Source organism: Octodon degus, unplaced genomic scaffold (genome assembly GCF_000260255.1).
Source record: "Octodon degus isolate 3935 unplaced genomic scaffold, OctDeg1.0 scaffold00037, whole genome shotgun sequence".
Classification (NCBI taxonomy): domain Eukaryota; kingdom Metazoa; phylum Chordata; class Mammalia; order Rodentia; family Octodontidae; genus Octodon; species Octodon degus.
The window spans coordinates 5,250,483-5,272,447 of NW_004524613.1; the positions used below are offsets into that span (position 1 = coordinate 5,250,483).

The following is a 21,965-nucleotide window of genomic DNA, read 5'->3' on the forward strand; positions in this document are numbered from 1 at the left end:
TTTTTTCCCCCCCTCTGTAGAATAAAAAATAAAGGGGCTTTGAAAGTGATCCATGTAACTTGTTCATATATTTTTCACAAAAACAAAAATTTTCCATTGACTTAAAGGGCAATAAAAATATTTTCTTAAAAATTAGCATTCTTGTTGGTGTGGTGGTACCCACCTGCAGTCCAGAGATTCTAGGAGGCTAAGCGGGAGAAGCTCAAGTTTGAGCCAAGGCAGAGAACTTAGTTAGATCCTGTCTCAAAGCTAAAAATACAAAAAGGGCCAGGAATGTAGCTCAGTGTGAAGGCCTTGGGTTCAAGCCATAGTACTGCAAAAAAAAGGGAGGGGGCACTTTTACATTTCTTGCATGACAGTCCTTTCCTGTACTTTCACAGAGCATTCTTCAGCCTATTTTTCTGCTCAGCTCTTTAAAAGGACATTCCAGTGCTGAGACGGGAGTGAGTGAGCACCTGTAGTCTTAAGGAAACGGACCGCTCAGACCCAGGAATTCAAGGGCAGCCTGGGCCACACCATGAGACTACCATTTCAAAAACAAAAAAGTACAACCACGACATTTCCAAAAGCAAGTGCTCAGTCCCTTCTGCCAGGATGCAGCATATTCATTCTTCATTTTAATGAACATCAGGCCTCTGACAAGTGCCTCTGACACTCTGGAGACAGGCACTGAGGCAAGGAATAGTCACAGACATTGAGGAGTCTTCACTAATTCAGAGCCATTTCTGACAAAATGACTACAACCTTTAGGATAAGGGAATTCAGTTTATGTAATACCTAGTCATTCTGCTGGGTGCAGTGATGCATACCTGTTATACCAGCACCTGGGAGGCTGAGGCAGGAAGATCGCCATGAGCTCAAGGCTAGCCTGGGCTACAGTGAGTTTAAGGTCAGACTATATTACACAGTGAGACCCTGTCTCAAAAAAGCTAGAAACAAAATATAACAACAACAAAAACCCCTTAGTCTTTTTAAGTAACCTGATAATAAATTGTAGCAATGATGGCTACAGACTTCAGTGCCAAACTGTAATCTAAAACCCACTTATTTATCAGAAAGTCCCAACACTGCAATTAAACCTGAGTACTTAGGTTTAATTTAGAAAAAAACAACTCTACATTAATACCTTTTGTCTTAAAAGAAAAATATGGTACAGTGTGCCACAGTGACCACCACTCACCTCTAGAAAGACCATCCATAACCAATTCAAGACAAGCAATAACTTACAAAGGTCTAGTCCTGTGCCACACTAGAAAATGTAAGAGAGAAGTCCTACTACTCTAAAAAGCATGACTTTTTGGGGGCTGGGGGCTGGCTCAGGCTGCCTTAAGGGCGGGTCTGGTGTGGCTTCAAGAACATGCTTAAATCAGTCCCCTCATCCAGAAGGAGACAGAAATGTGGAGCAGGCTCAGCCTCGGTTATTCACTTCCAGCTAGCCTTTGTTGAATGAATGAACCACAGTAAAATCAGCCAACTGACTAACCATGGCCAACCTGGATCGCCTGACCCCTAGCTGACTTATAGGTATGGGTTAAGTAAATGTTTGCTGCGGTTCTAAGTCGCTTGAGTTTTGGTGTAGTTTGTTAAAGAACATGGGAGCAGAGTATGTATGTGGAGGGGGAAACTAACTAACTGATATAAAGTTTCAAAGTCTGGAAGAAAAATATGGTAGATGGAAGAGTCTGGAAATACATAACTCAAATACTATTGGAGGGACTTGCAGCTAAAATGGTAGACTAATGACATGTGTATATTATCTCTCCCCTACAGAAACCTCACTGAAATGACAAGGAGGGAATAAAACTAGTTTTAAATTATAAAGAACAAAAGTGATTATGGCAAAAAAAAATATTTTTTGTACCAGGAGTCAAACTCAGGACTTTGTATTTGCCAGGCAGGTGCTGTATAGCAAATATATTTTAACACAAAAATGGAAAACATAAAGGCAATGAAAATAGAAATATGGAGGAAATTACAGTTAAGTGGCCTTCCCAAGGAATATTAATAAAATCAGGCCAACATACCCCATACAACTTCTAAGAAATTCAGCACCTGCAGCGTTAGGTACTATGAAAGCTAGGGGTAAGGCAGAGATAGGAAAATCAGTACTCGCAGTACAGGTCAGTGGTAGAGTGCCTGCTTCAGGATGCTAGAGGGCCTGGGATCAATCAATCCCCAGTACCAAAAAGAAAACAAAAATTGAAAGTATGTTCATAGATCAATGAGAACCATGGGCTTTATCCCAGTGATGGGCACCCAAGTAAGTACATATCCCCCAGCTCTGTGTAGTATCTGTTCAAGAGACCAAAGTTCCAGAGAAAGGGAACTAAAGAAGCAAAGGTCTAGGAATATGAAGCACAGGATCAGACGAGATCGGGCACGTTCAGGGTGGCATGGCTGTAGACTGAAACACAGTATCAGACTGTTAAGTATGAGCAAAAAAATAGTAAGATCAGTGACAATCCATAGATTGAAATCAGCCACCCCACCTCTGCTCCCCCTAGGTAGGAAACTGGAGGACTCCTGTCTGGAATAACAGAATGGTTTCAGAGAAAATCTACTGATACTTCCATTTAGAGATGCCTCCAACAAACAAGACCAGTCCACCACCTAATCTCTGACAATGACAATAATACACCAGCAAGCTGTGCCCCGACACAATCTCCAGGTAGCAGCTTACTGTCTCAATCCTGAATATAAACAGTTAGGCTCTCCACTCTTTACCTGAAAGGGACCAAAAAAGTACCAGAAAGACAAAAGAGATCATGCTTGGAAGACAAAAACTAAATGTGAGTTGGAAACATATCAATAATCCCAGCTACTAGTGAGGGTGAGGCAGAAGAATCCCAAATTCAAGGCCTTCCTCGTCTCAACATAAAATTTTTAAAAAGCCTAGGTAAAGCTCAGTGGCAGACCACATTCCTTGGTATATATAAGACCCTGGGTTCAATCAATAAACAAATAAATAAATTTCAACCACAGATAGAAGCTATAAACAAGGAAATATCTCAGAAAAAAAATAATTTTAAAAAAGGTGGGAAAAAGATCAGTAAAAAATATAATACATATTTGATTTTTTTTTTTTTTTTTGTGGAACCGAGGATTGAGCTCAGGCCCTTGAGCTTACCAGGCAAGCGCTTATTCTACTGAGCTATTTCCCCGGCCCCTACATATTTGATTTGATCAAGCAAGAAAGCGCAGCACCCAAAACAAGAGAACAGAAAAAATCTTAAGAGTTTCAAGTATAGGATAGGGGCAACTTCTAGAACAAATTTAGTTTCCATATTGGAAGAACCAAGTACCCAGCATAACACGTGAAAAAAAAAACTATGCCAAAACATAGCATGAAGAGTTGGCCAGACAGCTCAATAGACTAAAGAGCCTGTTTAGGCAGAGCAGAGTGGCTAGGGTTGGATCCCTGGCGTGCCGTGCAGGTCCCGCTGCCGGGGTTCCCTGAGATGGTGATTGACACTGGGTGTGGTGGAGCACACCTGTAATCCCAGCACTTGGGAGGCTGAAAACAGGAGGATCACTACAAGTCCCATCTATGTAGTGAGACCCTGTAGATCCTGTACCACATACATAAAAAAAAAAAAGCATGAAATTTCAAAACACTAAGGATAAAAGGAAATTATAACTCTTTCATAAAGAAAAACTGGACTATAATGTAATGCCAAAGAAAAATCAGGTTATAATGCACTGCCATCAAACTGCCCAACAGCAACCAAGATGCTAGAATGAAACCAAGAAGAGAATTAAACATCTACACAATTGCAAAGGAATGTCTAAAATTCTTGGGCCAGTGAGATAGCTCAGTGGTCTAAAGCACCTGCTTAGGCAAGTTTAGGCAAAGAGCAGGGACCACAGTTTGATTCTCAGCACCACATGCTGCGTTAGCTCCACCCCTAGGGCAGGCTGAGCTGGCCAAAAAAAAAAAAAAAAAAAAAAAAGAAAATCTAAAATTCTTATTCCACCCAACTATTAATTTGGTGTTACACCAGAACAAGGATATTTTCCAGACACAGTAGGCTGCAATACCTTTCTCATAACCCTTTCTTAGAAAACAACTAGAGGAAAGAAAACAAGAAGGCCCCTACTGTTTTTTTGACGGAACCAGGGATTGAACTCAGTCCTTGCGCTTGCCAGAGAAGCACTTATTCTACTGAGCCATCTCCCTGGCGAGGAAGGAAAGCAAGAGAAAAAGAAAAGATGGAATCTAGAAGAAATACAGTATAAGTGAGTTATAAAGGGAAGCTCCAGTACAATTGTGCACTAGGACAGGGAATAACCAGGACAGAATGGAACAGAAAAGAGAATATGTGTTAGAAGTCTCTAGAAAAATAATGGAACTGATAAACTACTTGATGTACTTAAGTGTTTTTGAAAAACAATACCTGATAGATCTAGGAGAATGAGAAAAAAACATCGAAACAAAATAAAACAAGCAAAAAAACCTAAACAAGCAAAAGATAATCTTAATCTCTAAAATAAAAGGTTGAATAAAAAGGACATACGAATCATAGTTGCTACTCTGCCCAGCAGGGAATCATACATGAAGTATTATAAAATATCGGCACTGGCTACACATTTTATTTAAAACTTATTTTTTATTTTTTCTTTGTGCTAGGGACTGAACCAAGGGCCTTGTATATGCTAGGCACACTCTATCACTAAGCTATACCCCAGCCCCAATTGCTGATTCAATCAAAACTGTGATAAAGTTACTATAGAAACATCAGGCAAAGTGGAAGTAAGATTCTGGTATAACAGAGATAAACCTTAACTTTCCATGACAGGAATGTAATGATATCTAAAATGTATTCCTAAAAATATAATAATAATTTAAAAAATTTGTTCTTCCTGAAACAGCAGTATAAATTATTATTCAGAAATACAAAGTAAGGGCTGGGGAGATGGCTCAATAGAATAAGCGCTTGCCTGGCCAAGTGCAAGGGCCTGAGTTTAATCCTTGGTTCCACCAAAAAAAAAAAAAAAGAAAAAGAAATACAAAGTAAGTAGCACCAAAGCCGGAAAGTAGCTGCTTCCAAGAAGCTAAACTCTAGGGATAGGAAGAGAACTGCATAAAACTGCTATTCTTGGTATAAAGCTTTTAGAACTTTTTAAAGTAACCCTTCAAAGAGATTTTTAAAACATTTTATTCTCTGCCCCCCCACCAGCTTCTCTACTTTTTCTATAATAACCTTGTATTACTTGTACCATTTTAAAATATATTAAATGCTACTCTTTTTTCTTGAAAGAGTAAATTACAAACCTTGCATAAATCAGGGACTGAGCTTCAGGGCCTTACCTTTCATCGTGGCCAAAATGAAGAAAGCAATAAGGCTGTTGTTGATGGCGCAGGTAGACTTGGCAACACACGACAAGATCGTGTAGGGGTTTAAGAGATAGCTGGGGAAGAACACACACATTCAGCATTAGTAATCCTGGCCAGTGGACCAGGGAGTCCTGGCTAGGAAGTCCAGAGATTTTCTAAAAGTGTACTCCAAGGAAAGCAACTTCTTAGAAATGAGTTCTCCCAAGTAAAAGGGACCAGAGTAGGGTTTGGGTATCAAAAAGTAAAAGGTACTGAACATTGTGCTGTGCGGTACGTGAGAAATCATCACACCCAATCATCACAGAGTGCACTAACTTTGCAGTTCTGCAAAAGAGAAAACTCAGACTTGGACTAAGTAATCCAATCTAGGTCTCACAGCTAATGAATACCTTCAGAAGCAGGTCTCTCTTGCTCTAAAGCCACCTACTTAGCCTCTTGGTAGGCAAGTGGTTTTTACTGAGCTGCAGCCCGTGGGCAGGGTAAGTGTCCACTGAATTCAACAAACCAGTTGCTGCGTAACTTCACACAACACCTGGACCTTCCATTAGGAAGGAGACAAGCCAGAATACTTAGTCACTCTGAGGGGGGAAAGAATGGGCTGAGAAAATGAATCTGAAATGCTTGTGAGCTGGAAATCTTACATAATCTCAATGGATTATTTTTATTTCTATTCTGCTTCTACAAATGATTTGCTGCAGCTATAATGAGAACAGATAACAAAAATAGTAAAGTAAAAATAGCAATAATCAAAACCTGGGGAAAAATAAAAGGAGAAAGTAAAAGCAAATGAAAGACCAAACAGATCTTCTTCAGCATTATAATAAACAGCTTCAACTCCAGCTGAGTTTCATGCCAGACAAACTAAAAGGGAAGTCAGTTACATAATTTTGATTACTATATAGGAAGAAACATACTAGTGTTTTAGGAAGAGATTATAATTATTATTCACAAAGACCTTAAGTCTAGTACCTCCCTGGCCTGCAGGATTAGCAGTTCTAAAGCCAAAGGCCTAAAAAATTGTTGGTTTTTACCCCAGCAATTATAGATAAGCTTATTACACAACCTTTAAAGAAATGACTGTGGTCATTACAAAGCTACTGCCAGAAACTAGTTAGGGTAGCACACTTGTAACCCTAACACTCTGGGAGGCTGAGGCAGGAGGATTACAAGTTTGAGCCCTGCCTGAGCAACTTAGTAAGAACCAATCTTTTTTTTTTTTTTTTTTTGTATTTTAGGGAAGGGTCTACAGAGTGTTCAGGGTCTCACAACTAGATAGGACTCGTTGTGATCCGCCTGTTTATAGTCTCTCAAGAGCTGGGATTACAGGTGCACACCACCATGCTCAGTCTCAATTGCTATCTCAGTGAGCCCTGGGGGCAGGGTCAGCATTGGCAGGTCCAGGGATCGAATCCCCAGCCCCTGTGCCTGCTTGCAGGCGCTTTAATCTGCTGAGCTATTTGGCTGGCCAAGAACCAATCTTAAAATAACAACAGTAACACAAATTTTAAAGGATGGGAATTATCTAGTGTGAAGGCCCTATGTTCAATTCCCAGTACAAAAAAATAAAAAAACAAACAAACCAAAAAAAACCCTGCCACAGGAGATGCATGAGTCCAAAAACACTCATATTGCTAAACCTCTGGTTCTATTAAAGTAAAGTAGCTCCCTTCTATATTTACAAACACATAGATATGGACTGACATTCTTAAAATTGCTCAGTGGGAGGAAAACCAAGCCATTTTTAAGTAGGTAATATTCAGCTGGGCATGGTGGTACATGCCTGTAATCCCACCACTTGGGAAGCTGAGGCAGGAGGATTGCCACAAGTTCAAGGCCAACCTGGCTACAGAGTGAGTTCAAGTCCAGTCTGAACTGCATAGCAAAACCCTACCTCAGGGCCAGTGTGATAGCACAGTGTTCTAATCACCTGTTTAGGCAAGTGCAGGGACCAGGGTTCAATCCCTGGTACCACATGCCATGCTGCCCCCAGCACACTAAGCTGGGCACTGAGACTGGGGGTGGTACGTTGGCACACACCTGTAATCCCAGTGCTGGGGAGGCTGAAAACAGGAGGATCACTATGAGTCCGAGCTGCACAGTGAGACCTTGTACCAAATACATTTTAAAAAAAGAAAGAAAGAAGCCCTATCTCAAAAAAGACCCCCCCAAAAACCCCCAAAAAACAAAAAACAGTAACAACAAAAACCCCCTAATATTAAAAAAGACACCAATCTGAAATTCACATACAAGGTAGGAAGCTGCATAAATGCCTCATAAGGCCTCTTCTAATTCTGATGAGTTCTAAGGGCATGTTTTTTGATAAGGAAATTTGTCTGTTTTGCTTACTATGTATCCCTAGAAACCAACATATTCAATGACTATAGTTAACTACTGTGAATAGTAATTCCTATTTACCTAATTCAGGAATATAAATTGAAATAACCTGAAAGAATTAAACTTACTGGCAGCACTGGGTATTCCTAAAGAATTTATTCACAGTGCCAAAATAATATTCACACTTCCACATTGGTCACCCAACTGGAAATCGAAAAATGGCCGAAGGATTTGTTTTTGGCTGGCTCCAAATGCCTTCAGGGCAGGTTTGGCTGGCTGGAGCTGTGGGGATCGAACCACAGCAACCTGAGCCTGACTGCTTTGTTGAAGCAGCCACTTAAACAACTGAACTACGGGGCAGGCCCCTGGTCACCCAACTGGAATAGGTATATTTATCATTTTATTTCAGTTTTCTAAACTACAAATGGGGTATTAGGTTGTACATAAAACATTGACACTGCTTAAAATAAGAGCCACTGAAAGATAAGAATTTTATTCATTTCATGTATCACCAGTGAAGACACTTTTTTTTTTCCTTAAAGAAATACTGGTTATATTACCTGTAATATAACACATCCCTATAATCCCAGCACTTGGGAGGCTGAGGGCAGGAGGATCGCCACAAGTTCAAGACCAGCCTGGGCTACATAGTAAGTTCAAGGCTGGTCTGAACTACATGGTAAGACCCTGTCTCATAAAAAGAAATACTGGTTACAAGTAGGTTGGAGCCCAGATCAGCACCAAGTCAAAAAGCATTTGTGAAGGGTCTGATTGTGCATGTCCCTGTGTGCATCTTTGTCCCACCAGACAGAGTGGCTCTGTCTCTCGTGCTGGCCCAACTCCAGTTGTGCAACAGAACCCCAGCACATACTTCATGACTGAGACTACATGTCTCTCTGAATACAGCAAACAACATGGGAAAGTTACATCAGATTTTCCTTGCACACGTCACCCCTAATTTGTCAGAGAATACTCACAAGAGGGCCACTTTCAGAGGGATGTAACGCATTTCCATAGGGGTTCGGATGAGCTCAGCCACATCTGGGGCATACTGATCCAGTTCTAGGAGAAGCTTCTGCTTTTTAAACTGGAAAAAAAAATGACAAAGCACACAAAAACAAAATGATTTCCCCTTGTTTTCAGGGTGACAAAGACCTTGCCATGACCTACAGCTGCTTCTTCAGCTCATCTCATAATTGCTCCCCCAGCCTCCCACTTTCTGAGCTCTGGCACCATGAATACACCCGCTCCTCCTGCTCCCAGGCCTTTGCGTGTGACCGCTTCGCTCGCCATGGCTGATGCCCACACAGACTTTAGAGCTCATCACTGCCGCAGGAAGAAACACCCTTCCTCCTGGCCTCCAACTGGGCCAACTTCCTCGTTATGCATATCATTTCAGAGTGCTGTTCACATTATAACTTCTTCATTTAAGCAGCTGACTAATGCCTGCCATCCTCCTTAGCCCACAAATTCCACAAAGGTAGGAACCGTATTTTTGGTCACCACAAATGTCTTAACACCTCGCGCAGTAGACAAGCAATAAAAGTCTGCTGCCAGGAGTGGTGGAGCATGCCTGTAATCCCAGCACTCCAGAAGCTGAGGCAGGAGGGTCCCTGTGAGTTTGAGACCAGCCTGGGCTACAGGGTGAAACCCTGACTCAAAAATACAAAAAGATCTGCTGAGTGACTGAATGAAGGACTGAGCTGCAAAGCCAGTTTTCAGCCATTCTTCAGTTATTGTCAGTTGTCTTAGGACTCAAAAATTCCATCAGTAAAGGAGAATGATCTCAAATGTCATGGTATCTTAGGTTCTTCCTGCTTTATTCTCCTGCCTCAAGTTTTTTACCTCCACAGAAGAGGTCTAAAATGGTCATGATAAGGAGAGAGAGGAGAGCTAAGGGTGGCCAGGCAGCTTGAGAACTGAAATGCAATGGGTAGGGGTGGAAAGTTCCTGCCTTCCCCTGATGTGCCCCAACAAGTTCATGGGTGCGCCCCAAGAGGTAGGCAACCTTACAAGCAAACACGGGTCACAATATGGACAGAAAAGGCCCGGGAATCCTAAATGGTAGTTCTGCTGACTTAATGATCAAAGAATAATTAGATAGCACAAAACCAAGTCTGTGCCCCATTAAGAGTATTTTAGAAAAGCCAAAGTAACAAGTGTCTAACTATGTATATGATTAAAGATTTAGCGATGAAATAAGCAGATCACAACAGACGACATACTGCATTATACCATTTTTGTAAAGTTACAAGTATGTGACATAGACAGGTGTGGTGATGCACATCTGTGACCTTGGCACTTTGGGAAGCTGAGGCAGGAGGATGCTAAATTCAAGCCCAGCCTGGGCAACTTAGCAACTGTCTCAAAATGCAGAAGAAAAAAAAAAAAAGTCTAGGAAGGTAGCTCAGTGTAAAAACCCTAGGTTCAATCCCTAGTAACACACACACACACACACACACACACACACACACACACGGTCAAGAGGTCATCAATAGGAGTATCAGTAGTCCTAGGCTACTTGCATAGGTTTAGGCAGAGGCAATCAGAAACCTGAAACAAACTTCAAAAACTTCCCTTTGATCATCTCTCTGTTCTCACAGTTGGCAGAGTCTAGGTTAGGTAGTAAAGATAATCATCAGTAAGATTTATGGTGCCACTCAGAGCTCAGGTTAATTAAAAAGACAAACTACATCGTAAAGTGCTATATCAGAACAGGAAGCTGAATGTACCCTCAAAGCACTTACAGAGGGTTGGTGAGATAGCTCAGAGACTAAGTGCCTGCTTAGGCCCGTGCAGGGATCAGGATTCGATCCCCAGCATCATGTGGCCGTGCCAGCCCCACTCCTGGGCTGAGCTGGCCACTGAGACCTGATGTGGTGGTGCACACCTATAATTCCAGTGCTGGGGAAGCTAAAAACAGGAGGATCACTATGAATCTGCACTAAGTAGTGAGCCTCTGTACCAAATACATTAAAAAAAAAAAAAAAAAAAAAAGCAATGGTAGGAGGAAGGAAGCCCCTAGCTAAGAGTTCTGCTGCAAGGTCACCTGTAGGGGCAAGAGCCACAAAGAAGGCCATTAGAAGGAAACAGGGATTTCCTCCAGGAGCAGCAGAGCTACAGGTGAGACTAGGGACCCACTCTCCAGGTCAGAAGCCAGCCAGCAGGGCTGCACTGGGAGAAAAGCCACCAGGATGTGTTGGGTTCTAGACAAAGGGGGCCCTGGGTTAGCAGCAGAAGGAAAAGGCTGGCTACAATCTTTTCAAACACAGTACTTCAAACCAGAAAGCCTTTCTGACAGGGGAGTCACCAGGAAGGAAAGGGAGATGAGCAGTCCCCATATTCTCTGTCCTCTTCTTTCTTGTCTCCCTCAGTCTCAAGACTACGGCTGGCCTTATAGGCCCAATATCAGCCCTTTTAGCATAGACAAAACCTGTTGTAAAAATCCCCACTGTATCTAGAGACAAAAATGTGGCTAAAATTCTGAGTTCCAAATAAGAAGCACCATCATTAGCAAAGAACAGACTAGACTAACACTAACACTGCTTTGCTGAGGTAGATGTAAGCCATCGTGATGCTTAATTGGTCACCATTCATCAGCATTCATACTCCACAGGCTGACAATGACAGTGGGGAGAAGTGAAGCCTCCTTTGTACAAGGGTTTGTTGTTTTTATTTTCCGGAACTGGGGATTGAACTCAGGCCCTTACGCTTGCCAGGGAAGTGCTTATTCCACTGAGCCATCTCCCCGGCTCCTTTGTATCAGTTTTTAAGGATACATTTTGGTGAAGTTTTAGCTTCATTACCAAATATGAAAAGTCTCATATGCTGGGCATGGTGTACACCGATAATCCTAGCATTCAGGAGGCTGAAGCAAGAGGACTGCCAGGAATTAGAGGCCAGCCTGGACTACATAACCAAACCCTGTCTCCAAACAGTCCCAAAGGCTAGCAGAACTAAAATGTTTCCAAGACTCTATGATATGAACGCTTCTGACAAAGTGTAGAGGAAGACATCTGCTGATGTCTTCTGTCTAAATCAACTGTAGTATAATAGTAGCGCCAAAACCGCCCTATAGAATGAGTTAATTTTTTTTTTTTTTTTTTTTTATGGCACCGGGGATTGAACTCAGGACCCTGTGCTTGCCAGGCAGGCGCTTATTCTACTGAGCTATCTCCCCATCCCCTAGAATGAATTAATTTTTGACATAGCATAAATAAGACTTTTACTCTGATCAAGAAATCTAAAGCTCTAATAGTGATTTCAGAGAATGTAAAAACAAAAATATTCTAATTGGGTTGGGTATGTAACTTAACGGTAGAGTGTCTAGCATTCAAAAGGCTCTGGGTTTAATCCCCAGCCCTGTAATCAAACAAGATTTCAAAATTTTAATTTAAACTTGGTGATAATAGTACATCTTGGTGTATTTAAAAAAATGCTGACAATAATTCATTCCGTTTTCTTTCTCCTGCTTTAAATCACAAAAATGGAAGAAAAATGTTTCTATATAAACTCAAACAATACTTGAATTTAAAATATTGGCACTAAATATATCTCTCCTGTTGACACTGAAGTCCAACATTGTTAGAAAACTAACTGAAGCCTACTTTTATTACTTCCCATTAAGATCCCTGTCCACATTAAAAAATTTTAAGGCTGAGGGTAGAACTGAGTGGGAGAGCACTCATCTAACATGTACAAGGTGATGAGCTGTAAAAGGCTCAAGTCAATACCTTCTGAGGATAACCCACTAATATTATAGACTGCTAGACAGTGTTAGATTGTTTAATTGAATCCAAACACCTATAGTATTTAGATGCCAATAGAATATTCACCGCTGACAGACAATAAAAAAAAAAGGATACAAAGGAAAGATCATTTTGTATTTATATATACAAAATAGGATAAATTTACAGCTACTTTCACTTAATTCAATGAGAAGAAAGAGGTGTACTAACAGTGTTTGGACTGCTTCTTTTTTTTTTTTTTTTTTGGCGGAACTGGGGATTGAACTCAGGTCCTTATGTTTGCCAGGCAAGTGCTTACTCTACTGAGCCATCTCCCCAGCCCCTCTGCTTCTTGTATTATGGATAACCACTAAGAAGATAACAATGTACAATGTATTGATTATCAAAACTGTCCTATTAATCAGCTGTGAAACTATCTCATTCATATTTCTCAATAAAAATTTTTTAAAAATCAAAACAAAAGACAAAAAAAAATGTACAAGGCCTTGGGTTTGATCCCCAGCACTGCAAAACAAAACAAAAGAAAACAAAACTCCCTTCTTTGGGATGCAGAGGCATTTTTATGACATCTGAATAGGAAAATACAAATACACACATAAATATACATGTAGAAGTATAGGGAGAAATAGACATGACGTTATTGTCAGTAATCCCTTTTCATCAAAACATTTCAGTTTTACACTTTGGTTGAAAAGATGTGACAGACTGTATTTTTAAATGAAAGCTACCAGCCCTTCCCTAGACAGATAGATCATACATTTCTCATATAAATATATACAAATTGATTTTCCTAGTGTTTTATATTGAAGAATTTCAAACTACAGAAAAGTTGAAATAATTCATTAAGTAATTAAATGCAATAACTTGTTAAGCTTTTGCCACATTTCTTTATGTATACACCACATATACACTTGCACATACTTTTTTTGGTCAATTCATTTCAAAAATTTAGAGGCTAGGGGTGGTGGTACACACCTGTAATCCCAGCACTTGGGAGGCTGAGGCAGGAAGACTGCCATGAGTTTGAGCCCAGCCTGACCTGCAGTGAGTTTTGAGGCCAGCCTGAACAGCACAGTGAGACTTGTCTCTGTCTGTCTGTCTGTCTGCCTGTCTGTCTCTTTCTTTCTCTCTTTTGAACAGGGTCTCCCTATGCAGCTCAGACTCCTAGTGAGCCTCCTGTCTCAGCCTCCTTAGCACTGGGATCAGAGACATGCACCTCCACACCTTGTTTCAGTGGCAGCTTGGAGGGCCCAGAATAGGGCTGGCGTGGCATGTGGAGCTATGGATCAAACCTGGGTCCTTGCGCTTGGGTGCTTAGACTGCTGAGTTATCTTCCCAGCCCCATGAGACTTTGTCTCAATAAATTAAAAATAATAAACTATAGAAACAAAAACTTTTTTTAAAAAAGAAAAAAGATATGCCATTAAGCTTATATAACTTAAAATAAAGACTGTGGTCCCCATATACAACCTATATCCCTCCCACCACCCTCCCTACTAGGGACTGAACTCAAAGCCTTCACACTGACCTATTCCCAGTCCCTTTTATAAATTATTTATTTTGAGATAGGGTCTAAAGATTTTGAGGCTGGGCTCAAACTTGAGATCCCCCTGCTTCCTGTATTACTGGTATGTGTCACTACAGCAGGTTTTTTTGTCTCAATGTTGGGGATCAAACCACAGGCCATGTGCATGCTAAAGAAGGACTCTACAGAGTCACACTTCAAGGCCCATGTACAATCTATCTTAGGGAAGAAACTGGCTACTGATAATTTATCTCTGAATTTCTCAGGCTATGAATCTCACTCCTGGTTATTTCACCAGTAACAGGAAATCCTGCAGCAGCATTTCATCTCAGTCTCTAAAATTTTTAAGTTATGCTCCATTAATAAGATGTCTACCAGATGATTTTAGCGATACTAAACCTTTAAAGTGTAATTCATAATAATCTAGGAGAAGAGTCAAAGACTCTTTAAGAACCAATAACAGCTATGGACTTTGGGGGGAGAAGAATACACTAACATGTTTCATATTATCTCAAAGGTTTTATAGATACATTAAACCAATAAATTAACTCCCAAATTAAGAACCCCCATCTAGATACAATCTGAGGTTTAAAAATCACAGAATTTACCAGCCCTATTTGTTAGTGATGACCAATGCCACAGAAAGGCAACGTGCTATTTCTGTTTGTATTACTCCACAACAGAAGTGAAAATGCACCACAAACAGGCAATGCCAATGAGATATAGCCTTGTCTCACCCCAGACTAAATCCTCTCAGTGGCTGCCAACCAGTTAAGAGAGGACTCTAGCAAAAAAAAAAAAAAAAAAAACCCAAACCAACAACAACAAACAAACAAAAAAAACAAGATACACACACACACACACACACACACACACACACACACACAGGAGGGGAGGGGAGGAGGGCAGGCACAGGAGCAGGAGTGAAAGAGAGAATATGAAATATAACTACATGGACAGCACACATGGTTAAATTGTTAACTCACTCAGAGCTCAGGAAATGGAGGATATTTCCAGTGCACAATTCCCCTTGGCTATTACATATGGATTAAGACTAAGGCTTATATCAAGAATTTCAATAGGCATTTAATACATGTCAAAATTTCCAATTAAGATTACTCTTTTGGGCCTGGAGGTACAGTTCAGTGGTAGAGTGGCTGCCTAACACGCACAGGTGTGGGCTCAATCCCCAGTACCACAGGAAAAAACAAAGTCACTCTGCAAGGAAACAGAATCAACACTGAGGATTAAATTTTATATCAGATAAGCTTAAGATAGTGAGTTAAAAGCTCTATTCATTTTCCTTTGAAAGGAAAAACTGGAGAAAGGAATGGAAAATTTTTAAGGGATCTCACTAATATCACTGTCATTTGACTCTGTTCTAGAAAGTCTCAACTTTTGCAGCTGTGTGAATCTTAATAAGCTACGTAGATTAAATTGACCTTTCTGTATGGACTAGTAAAGCTGTCTTGTGGGCCCGGACTTGTCATGCCAGGACTGGCTGAGTCACCAGAAGCTTCACTCCCACTTCTGAGCATTTTAAAGCAGTTGTATTCTTAAGTACATGACCTTTGATTCTCTGCAACAACAAAGACAAGAGGGTTACCAAATTCCACCAGCTTTGTCCTACCCACTCACTACTTACCACAACTTTATTGAAGTCCTGGATTGCAAAATACAGGGCAACAGCAGTGAGTGCGTCAGTTATCTGTCAAATGAAAGACAAGGAATAGGAAACAGATCTCTGTTAGTGCAGGAGCAAGAGGATGCTGCCAGGGCCTGGAGTTCGGGGATGATGGTGGACCACCAGTTCACACAAATTTAACCCTCACCTTGAGTAATCACACTGAATGGATATTAGGCAAGGTCTTACTGGAAAACCCTGAGATAAGAATCTACTGAGGCACTTCAATCTGGTGTCCCTCATCTGCTCTAGAATTGCAAGTTAGGGGATGGGAAGATGGCTCAGTAGAATAAGCGCTTTCCTGGCAAGTGTAAGGGCCTGAGTTCAATCCCTGGTTCCACCAAAAAAAAAAAAAAAAGCAAGTTACTTAAGATTTCTATAAAATGGGAAAGCATCCACTGCTTTACAACCCTTATATATTTTCAGGGCCTACCACATGGTAAGCCCTCAATAAATAGCAGCTATCTGATTATTAAGGAGAACCTCTAAAGACTGCCTGAGTATTTCCTGACACAATTCTTTAACCCTAGACTTTCAGGATCTCAAAATTTAGCCCAGTCATCTCTATTTTCAAGATTTGTGTCCCTGAAAGTCTTATCAGGCCTATATCCTCTTTATGGACTCTTGGCAAAGCACTTAGGAAACTCTGGATATCCACAGTGACAAAAAGGATATCACAGAATCTTGTTGTTATAAAATTCAAGACTATGTAGTCCAGAAACCAAATTCTAAAGAAGAATAAGGATTAGGACTGGATGGAAATCAGAAACCGTTCCTTACGCCTCTGTACTACCATAGTTCCACAATTTCAGCCGGGCATGGTGGTGCGCTCCTGTAATCCCAGCACTTGGGAGGTGGACATACAAGTACTGCTGCAAGTTGGAGGCCAGCTTGGGCTACACAGAAGTCCAGGCCAACCTCAACTACATAGCGAGACCCTGTCTCAAAAACAAATGGGGCGTGGTGGTGTGCGCCTGTAATCCCAGCACTTGGGAGGCTGAAAACAGGAGGATCACTACGAGTTCCATCTATGTAGTGAGAGCCTGTAGGCCCTGTACTAAATACATTAAAAATAAAATAAACAAACCAAAAAACAAAAACCAGTCACAATTTCAAGCTAAAGACAGTAGTATTTATTCTTATTTTCTGAGCATTCCCAAATTATTAAAATAGATTTTTTCTTAAAAACAAGCTATAAAATTACTAACACATAAGTATTGATTTTATCTGAAAGGTTACTTACCATAAATACTAATTCAGCATAGTCAATTAGAAAATGGAAGAGGTATATTATTAATGGAGTCTGCAGGGGAAAAAAACATGAAAAGAAGTTAAGTTACACTTTACTATGAATTATCAGTTTTCAGAGTTGGGAGTGGAGAAAAAAAAAACTATTCATTTGTTTTCCTTCTTAGAATACTGTCCTATGCCAACTGACCAGTGTACATACAAGAAAGAATAATTTAGCACCATGGATCCTTTTATCCCACTACCACTATCTGTTGAACTGAGTAAAGAGAATAAACAAAACCCAAAATGTATTTAGTATCTGTTTAGTTTAGAATGGCATTATATGCCTATGTTCCCACTACTCAGGAGACTGCGGCAAGAGGACTGCTCGAGGCTGGAAGAGTCTGCCTGAGCCCAGGAGTTCATGGCTGACCTGACGATGTAGCGTGATCCTGGCATAAAAAATAAACGTGTTTAGGAACTGTTAACACAGTAAGCTATGAGGTTGATTTTAGCTCTAAGATACACATCTGATAATCAAGGGGAGCTTGACAGATACTAATATTGCTGAGCGCCCCCCTCCAAAATGAATTGCAAAATGTTTTTCCTTCTAGTCTCTGATAATTTAGTTCTTCCTCAAAGATTTGAGAAAATTCCCTTATTATGAAGGCATCTTGGCCTGAATGGTTTTTGAGACTTAAATTTCAGACTCAATTTCTTTCACAGATAAAACATTATTCAGGGCTGGCCAGATAGTTCAGCAGACCAAAGCGCCTGGTTAGGCAGCGCGCAGCAGCCTGGGTTTGATCCGCGGCATGCTGTGCCAGCTCCGCCCTTGGGGGTGATTGAGGCTGGGCATGGTGGTACGCCTGTGAGCCCAGCGCTTGGGAGGCTGAAAACAGGAGAATCACTGAGTCCCATCTACGCAGTGAGACACTGTAGCCCTTGTACTAAATACAACTTAAAAAAAAAAAAAAAATTCAAATTTCCTGCATTTTTTGGTCAGTTTTGGTTAGTCTTTCTAGGCATTTGTCTATTTCATGTAAATTTTTGTCTCATTAACAGAAAGTTGTGCATAACATTTTGGTTTCTTATTTTTTAAGGCAATACATTTATTAGTAATATCATACAGGTTTTGATATACTAGGCTTTTTCAGTATCATTCATCTAATTTCCACTGATGTTTCTGCTTTAAATTGTGACTTTAAAACATACAAGTTGGACATGGCAGTACACACTGCATGCCCAACATCTGGGCATCTGAAGCAGGCAGATTGCCATGGGTTCAAGGCCAACCTGGGCTCCACAGTGAGTTCCAAGCCAGCCTGAACTACACAGCAAGATCCTGTTTCAAAAAGAAGAAAATAAAATAACATGTACAGACTGGGCACGTAGCTCAGTGGAAAGCACGTGCTTCACACATGTGAAGGCTTGTATTCAATCCCAGCACCAAAAAGAACAAAAGGAAAATGAATAAAACATACAGGTTTTAATTTTCAAATATCTGGAAAGCTTTATTTATTTATTTTGCGGTACCGGGGATTGAACTCAGAGCCTTGTGCTTGCCAGGCAAGCGCTGATTCTACTGAGCTATCTCCTCGGCCACTGTCTTAACATTTTTATAATTGGTTTCTAACTTAATTTTAATACAACATAAAAAAATAGACTGTATAACTTCAGTCATGTGAAATGTGTTGGGACTTGCTTTATGGCCCATGATCTTGCCAGTAAGTGACCCATGTACATTTGAAAACAATGTACATATTAACATTTATGAGCCTAGCATTCTACAGAGTGACATTTAGCTAAGTTATGTTTACTAGGGATTTGTTCATGTTTTGTACATCTTTTGATTTTGGTGGTGGTAGATGTTTGCTTTATCACAGCTGGAGAGAGATGTATTAAAAATCTTCCACTATGTCTATAGATTTGTCTAGTTCTTCTAATTATAACACACTTGGGCCAGGGACATAGCTCAGTGTAATAAGTGCTTGCCTCGCAAGCACAAGGTCCCGAGTTCAAACCCTGGTACCACCAAAAAAAAAAAAAAAAAAAGGTCAGCCAAATAGCTCAGTGGATTAAAGCACCTGCTTAGGCAGACATAGGACCCAGGAGTTCAATCCCCAGGCCTGCTGTACCAGCCCCACCCCTGGGGCCGCTGAAATGGGATTTGAGATTGGTGTGGTGGCGCACTACACCTGTAATCCCAGCACTCAGGAGGCTGTAAACAGGAGGATCACTAGAGTCTGATCTACACAGTGAGACCCTGTACACTCCGTTATACCCTGTCCTAAAAAGTACCCCCCCTCAAAAAATACCATTTTTGCTTTATCTATTTTGAAACAATGTAGGTAGCTGCAGTTCTAGGTAGAATTACTGTATCTTCTGTGTGAAGTGATCTTATTACAAAATAATTCTCTTGAGAGACTCAGTGAGTGGCACATGCCTATATCCCCTGCTATATGGGAGGCTGAGGCAAGAGGATCACAAGTTCCGAGCCAGCCAGGACATCTGTTTATTAGACTCTACCTCAAAATGAAAGAGGATATAGTGTTTGCCTACCATATATGAGACTTCATCTGATATTAGTTCAGCCATATCGGTCTTTCTGTGTAATGTTTGCATAACTACATGATACGGTTTTTTCCATTTACTTTCTACTATGTCCCTATATCTCAGATGTGCCTTTGTTTTTATTTTCTTGTGCTACAGATTGAATCCAGCACCCTGTGTACGGTAAACATTTGCTCAGCCACACGCTTCACCTCCAGCAATATCTGACTTTTTCTTTAGCCCGTTCTGACAGTTGTTATCTTTCAGTTTGATTTTTATCTATTTACAATAAATGTGTTGAGTAATACATTTGTGTAAAAGTTTACCATCTTTTATTTTCCACTTGTTCTGCTGTTCTCTTTTTTCTGTATTATTACAATTTCCCCCTACTGCTCATCAGTTGTACATCTACCCACTATTCTTTTAGTGGTTAATTTATAGATTATGACATAACATGAGATTTTGGAACATAACTGATTACTTTTGCCACTTCCTAGGTAAAAGAAAAACTTCTGAGCCAGGTATGGTGGCATATGCCTATAATCCCAGTGCTCAGAAGGCTGAGGGAGAAGGACCACCATGAGTTCGTGGCCAGCCTGGGCTACGTAGTGATACTCTGTCTCAAAAGGGAGGAGGGAGGAGAAGGGAGAAAGGGGGAGAGAGGGAGAAGGAGAGGGAGAGGGAGAGCAATAGAGAGTGAGAGCGAGCAAGTGAGCTCTGAACTTTTAACTCCATATAGGATCTATTAGGATTATAAAATTTCAATTGAAATCTTTAGTAAATTATGAAAAAAGTTTCATCCGCTGATACATTTCAAATATTGATTTGGTCTTATTCCCTCCCTTTCCCCATTGTAGGAACTCCACTGGCACATATAGTTGACCTTTTCCCTGTATCTCAGAGGATTCTTATGGCTTTTTCTTTGTTTTCTGTTTTCTTAGTTGGGAGGTTCCTGGGAATGAATCCAGAGATGCTCCACTGAACTGCATGACAGTCCTTTCTATTTGGAGACAGGGTCTCGCTACATCATCCAGGCCAGTCTCCCACTTGTCACCCCCTTGCTTCAGCCTTCCAGGCAGCTGAGACAATGGGCATGCATCCCTGCATCCAGCTTCCATCTTTTGCTTTCCAGACTTCAGTCTAGGAATTGTCTACAGACTTTATCTTTCAGATAAGGTCAAAATCTCTTTAGCTCTGTAAAATCTGTCACACTTGCTTATTCTATAGGTTGAATCCAGGGCCTCACACTTGCTTTAAGACAAATGCTCTGTTAATGAACTACATCCCCAATCCTTTTTTTTTTTTTCTTTCTTTTTTTGAGACAGGGTCTCTCTATGCGGTTCAGGCCTGCTTGTGCTCACAGAGCTCCTCCTGTCTCAATCTCCCAAGTGCTGGGATTACAGGCATGCACCACCACACCTGGTTTATTTTTACTTTTTGAGACAAGATCCCACTATGTGGCCCAGGTGCCTCGAACATGAGGTAATCTTCTTGCCTCAGCCTCCCCGAGCTCTAGGACTATAGGTGTGTACCACCACAACTGGCTCTTTTTTTTTTTGAGACGTTATTGCTAAATTGCTGAAGCTGCCCTCAAATTTTTGATCCTACAAAGCTTGTGTAAATGAGAAGAAAAAGGATTGATGAGAGGAAAATGGAAAAATAATTCAGATATATTATTTACAGGTAAAAATTCCCTATGAATGTGATTAATTGTTCGACAAATATGTACTAATAAGATTATAGTTAATAAAAACAATTTGTGATCCTCCTGCCTCAGCCTCCTATGCAGCTAGAATTACAAGTATATGCCATCACACCCAGCATCAACTGCATTCTTACTTTGTTAATATGTTTTATAGTTCCAGAATCTAAATCTAATTCTTTTTTTTTTTTGATGGTACCAGGGATCAAACTCAGGACCTTGTGCTTTGCCAGGCAAGTGCTTATTCCACTGAGGCTAATTCATTTTTATATATCTTAGTTCTCTGGTTAAACTCTATATCCTATCTTCTATTTTTTAAAATATATTAATCACTGATCACAGTAATTTTATTGATCAATTAGTTGATTAACTGAAACAAGGTCTATCTTACTATCTATTCCAGTGATCTTCCTGTCTCAGCCTCTCCAGGGCTAGGATTAAAGGAGTATATACCGCCTTCATGGTAATTTTAAAGTTCAAGTTTGATAACTCTGGTATCAAACTGGTACCAGAGTTACCAGTCTGGTAATTGTCTACAAAACTGTTTTTATTGCGTTTTTTTTTTTTAAATTATGCTTGGTAATTTTTAATTGAAAGGTGGACACCGCATATGAAAAATAAGAGAGGCTTGGGATGAAACTATTTTCTTTCAGGAAAAAAAAATTAAGCTTCTGGCAATTAGAATTGTGCCACATTAGTCTAATAAAAATTGAGCTATTCAGAAGCAGTACTTGGTCTTTACAAGACTGGTCTATATCGAGTCTATCCTCACTCCTTGAGTGTAGTCCCTCAGAGGTCGCAATTTGAAGTGAGGTCCTTTAACAGTCTTGCCACCTGTTGCTACTACACTGAAA

The 21,965-nt window shown here is 40.5% G+C and overlaps 1 protein-coding gene across 1 annotated transcript in view; it reads right to left on the bottom strand.

Moving 5' to 3' along the window:
- Positions 1-21,965, bottom strand: part of Pigu (phosphatidylinositol glycan anchor biosynthesis class U) — a 139,132-nt gene that overhangs the window by 97,293 nt on the left and 19,874 nt on the right. Inside the window, exons 3-6 of the mRNA XM_004630832.2 lie at positions 16,870-16,929; positions 15,588-15,650; positions 8,647-8,756; positions 5,309-5,409 (exon numbers count right to left, since the gene is read on the bottom strand). Coding sequence (XP_004630889.1) covers positions 5,309-5,409; positions 8,647-8,756; positions 15,588-15,650; positions 16,870-16,929 — 334 coding nt within the window. The remainder of the gene's footprint in view (positions 1-5,308; positions 5,410-8,646; positions 8,757-15,587; positions 15,651-16,869; positions 16,930-21,965) is intronic.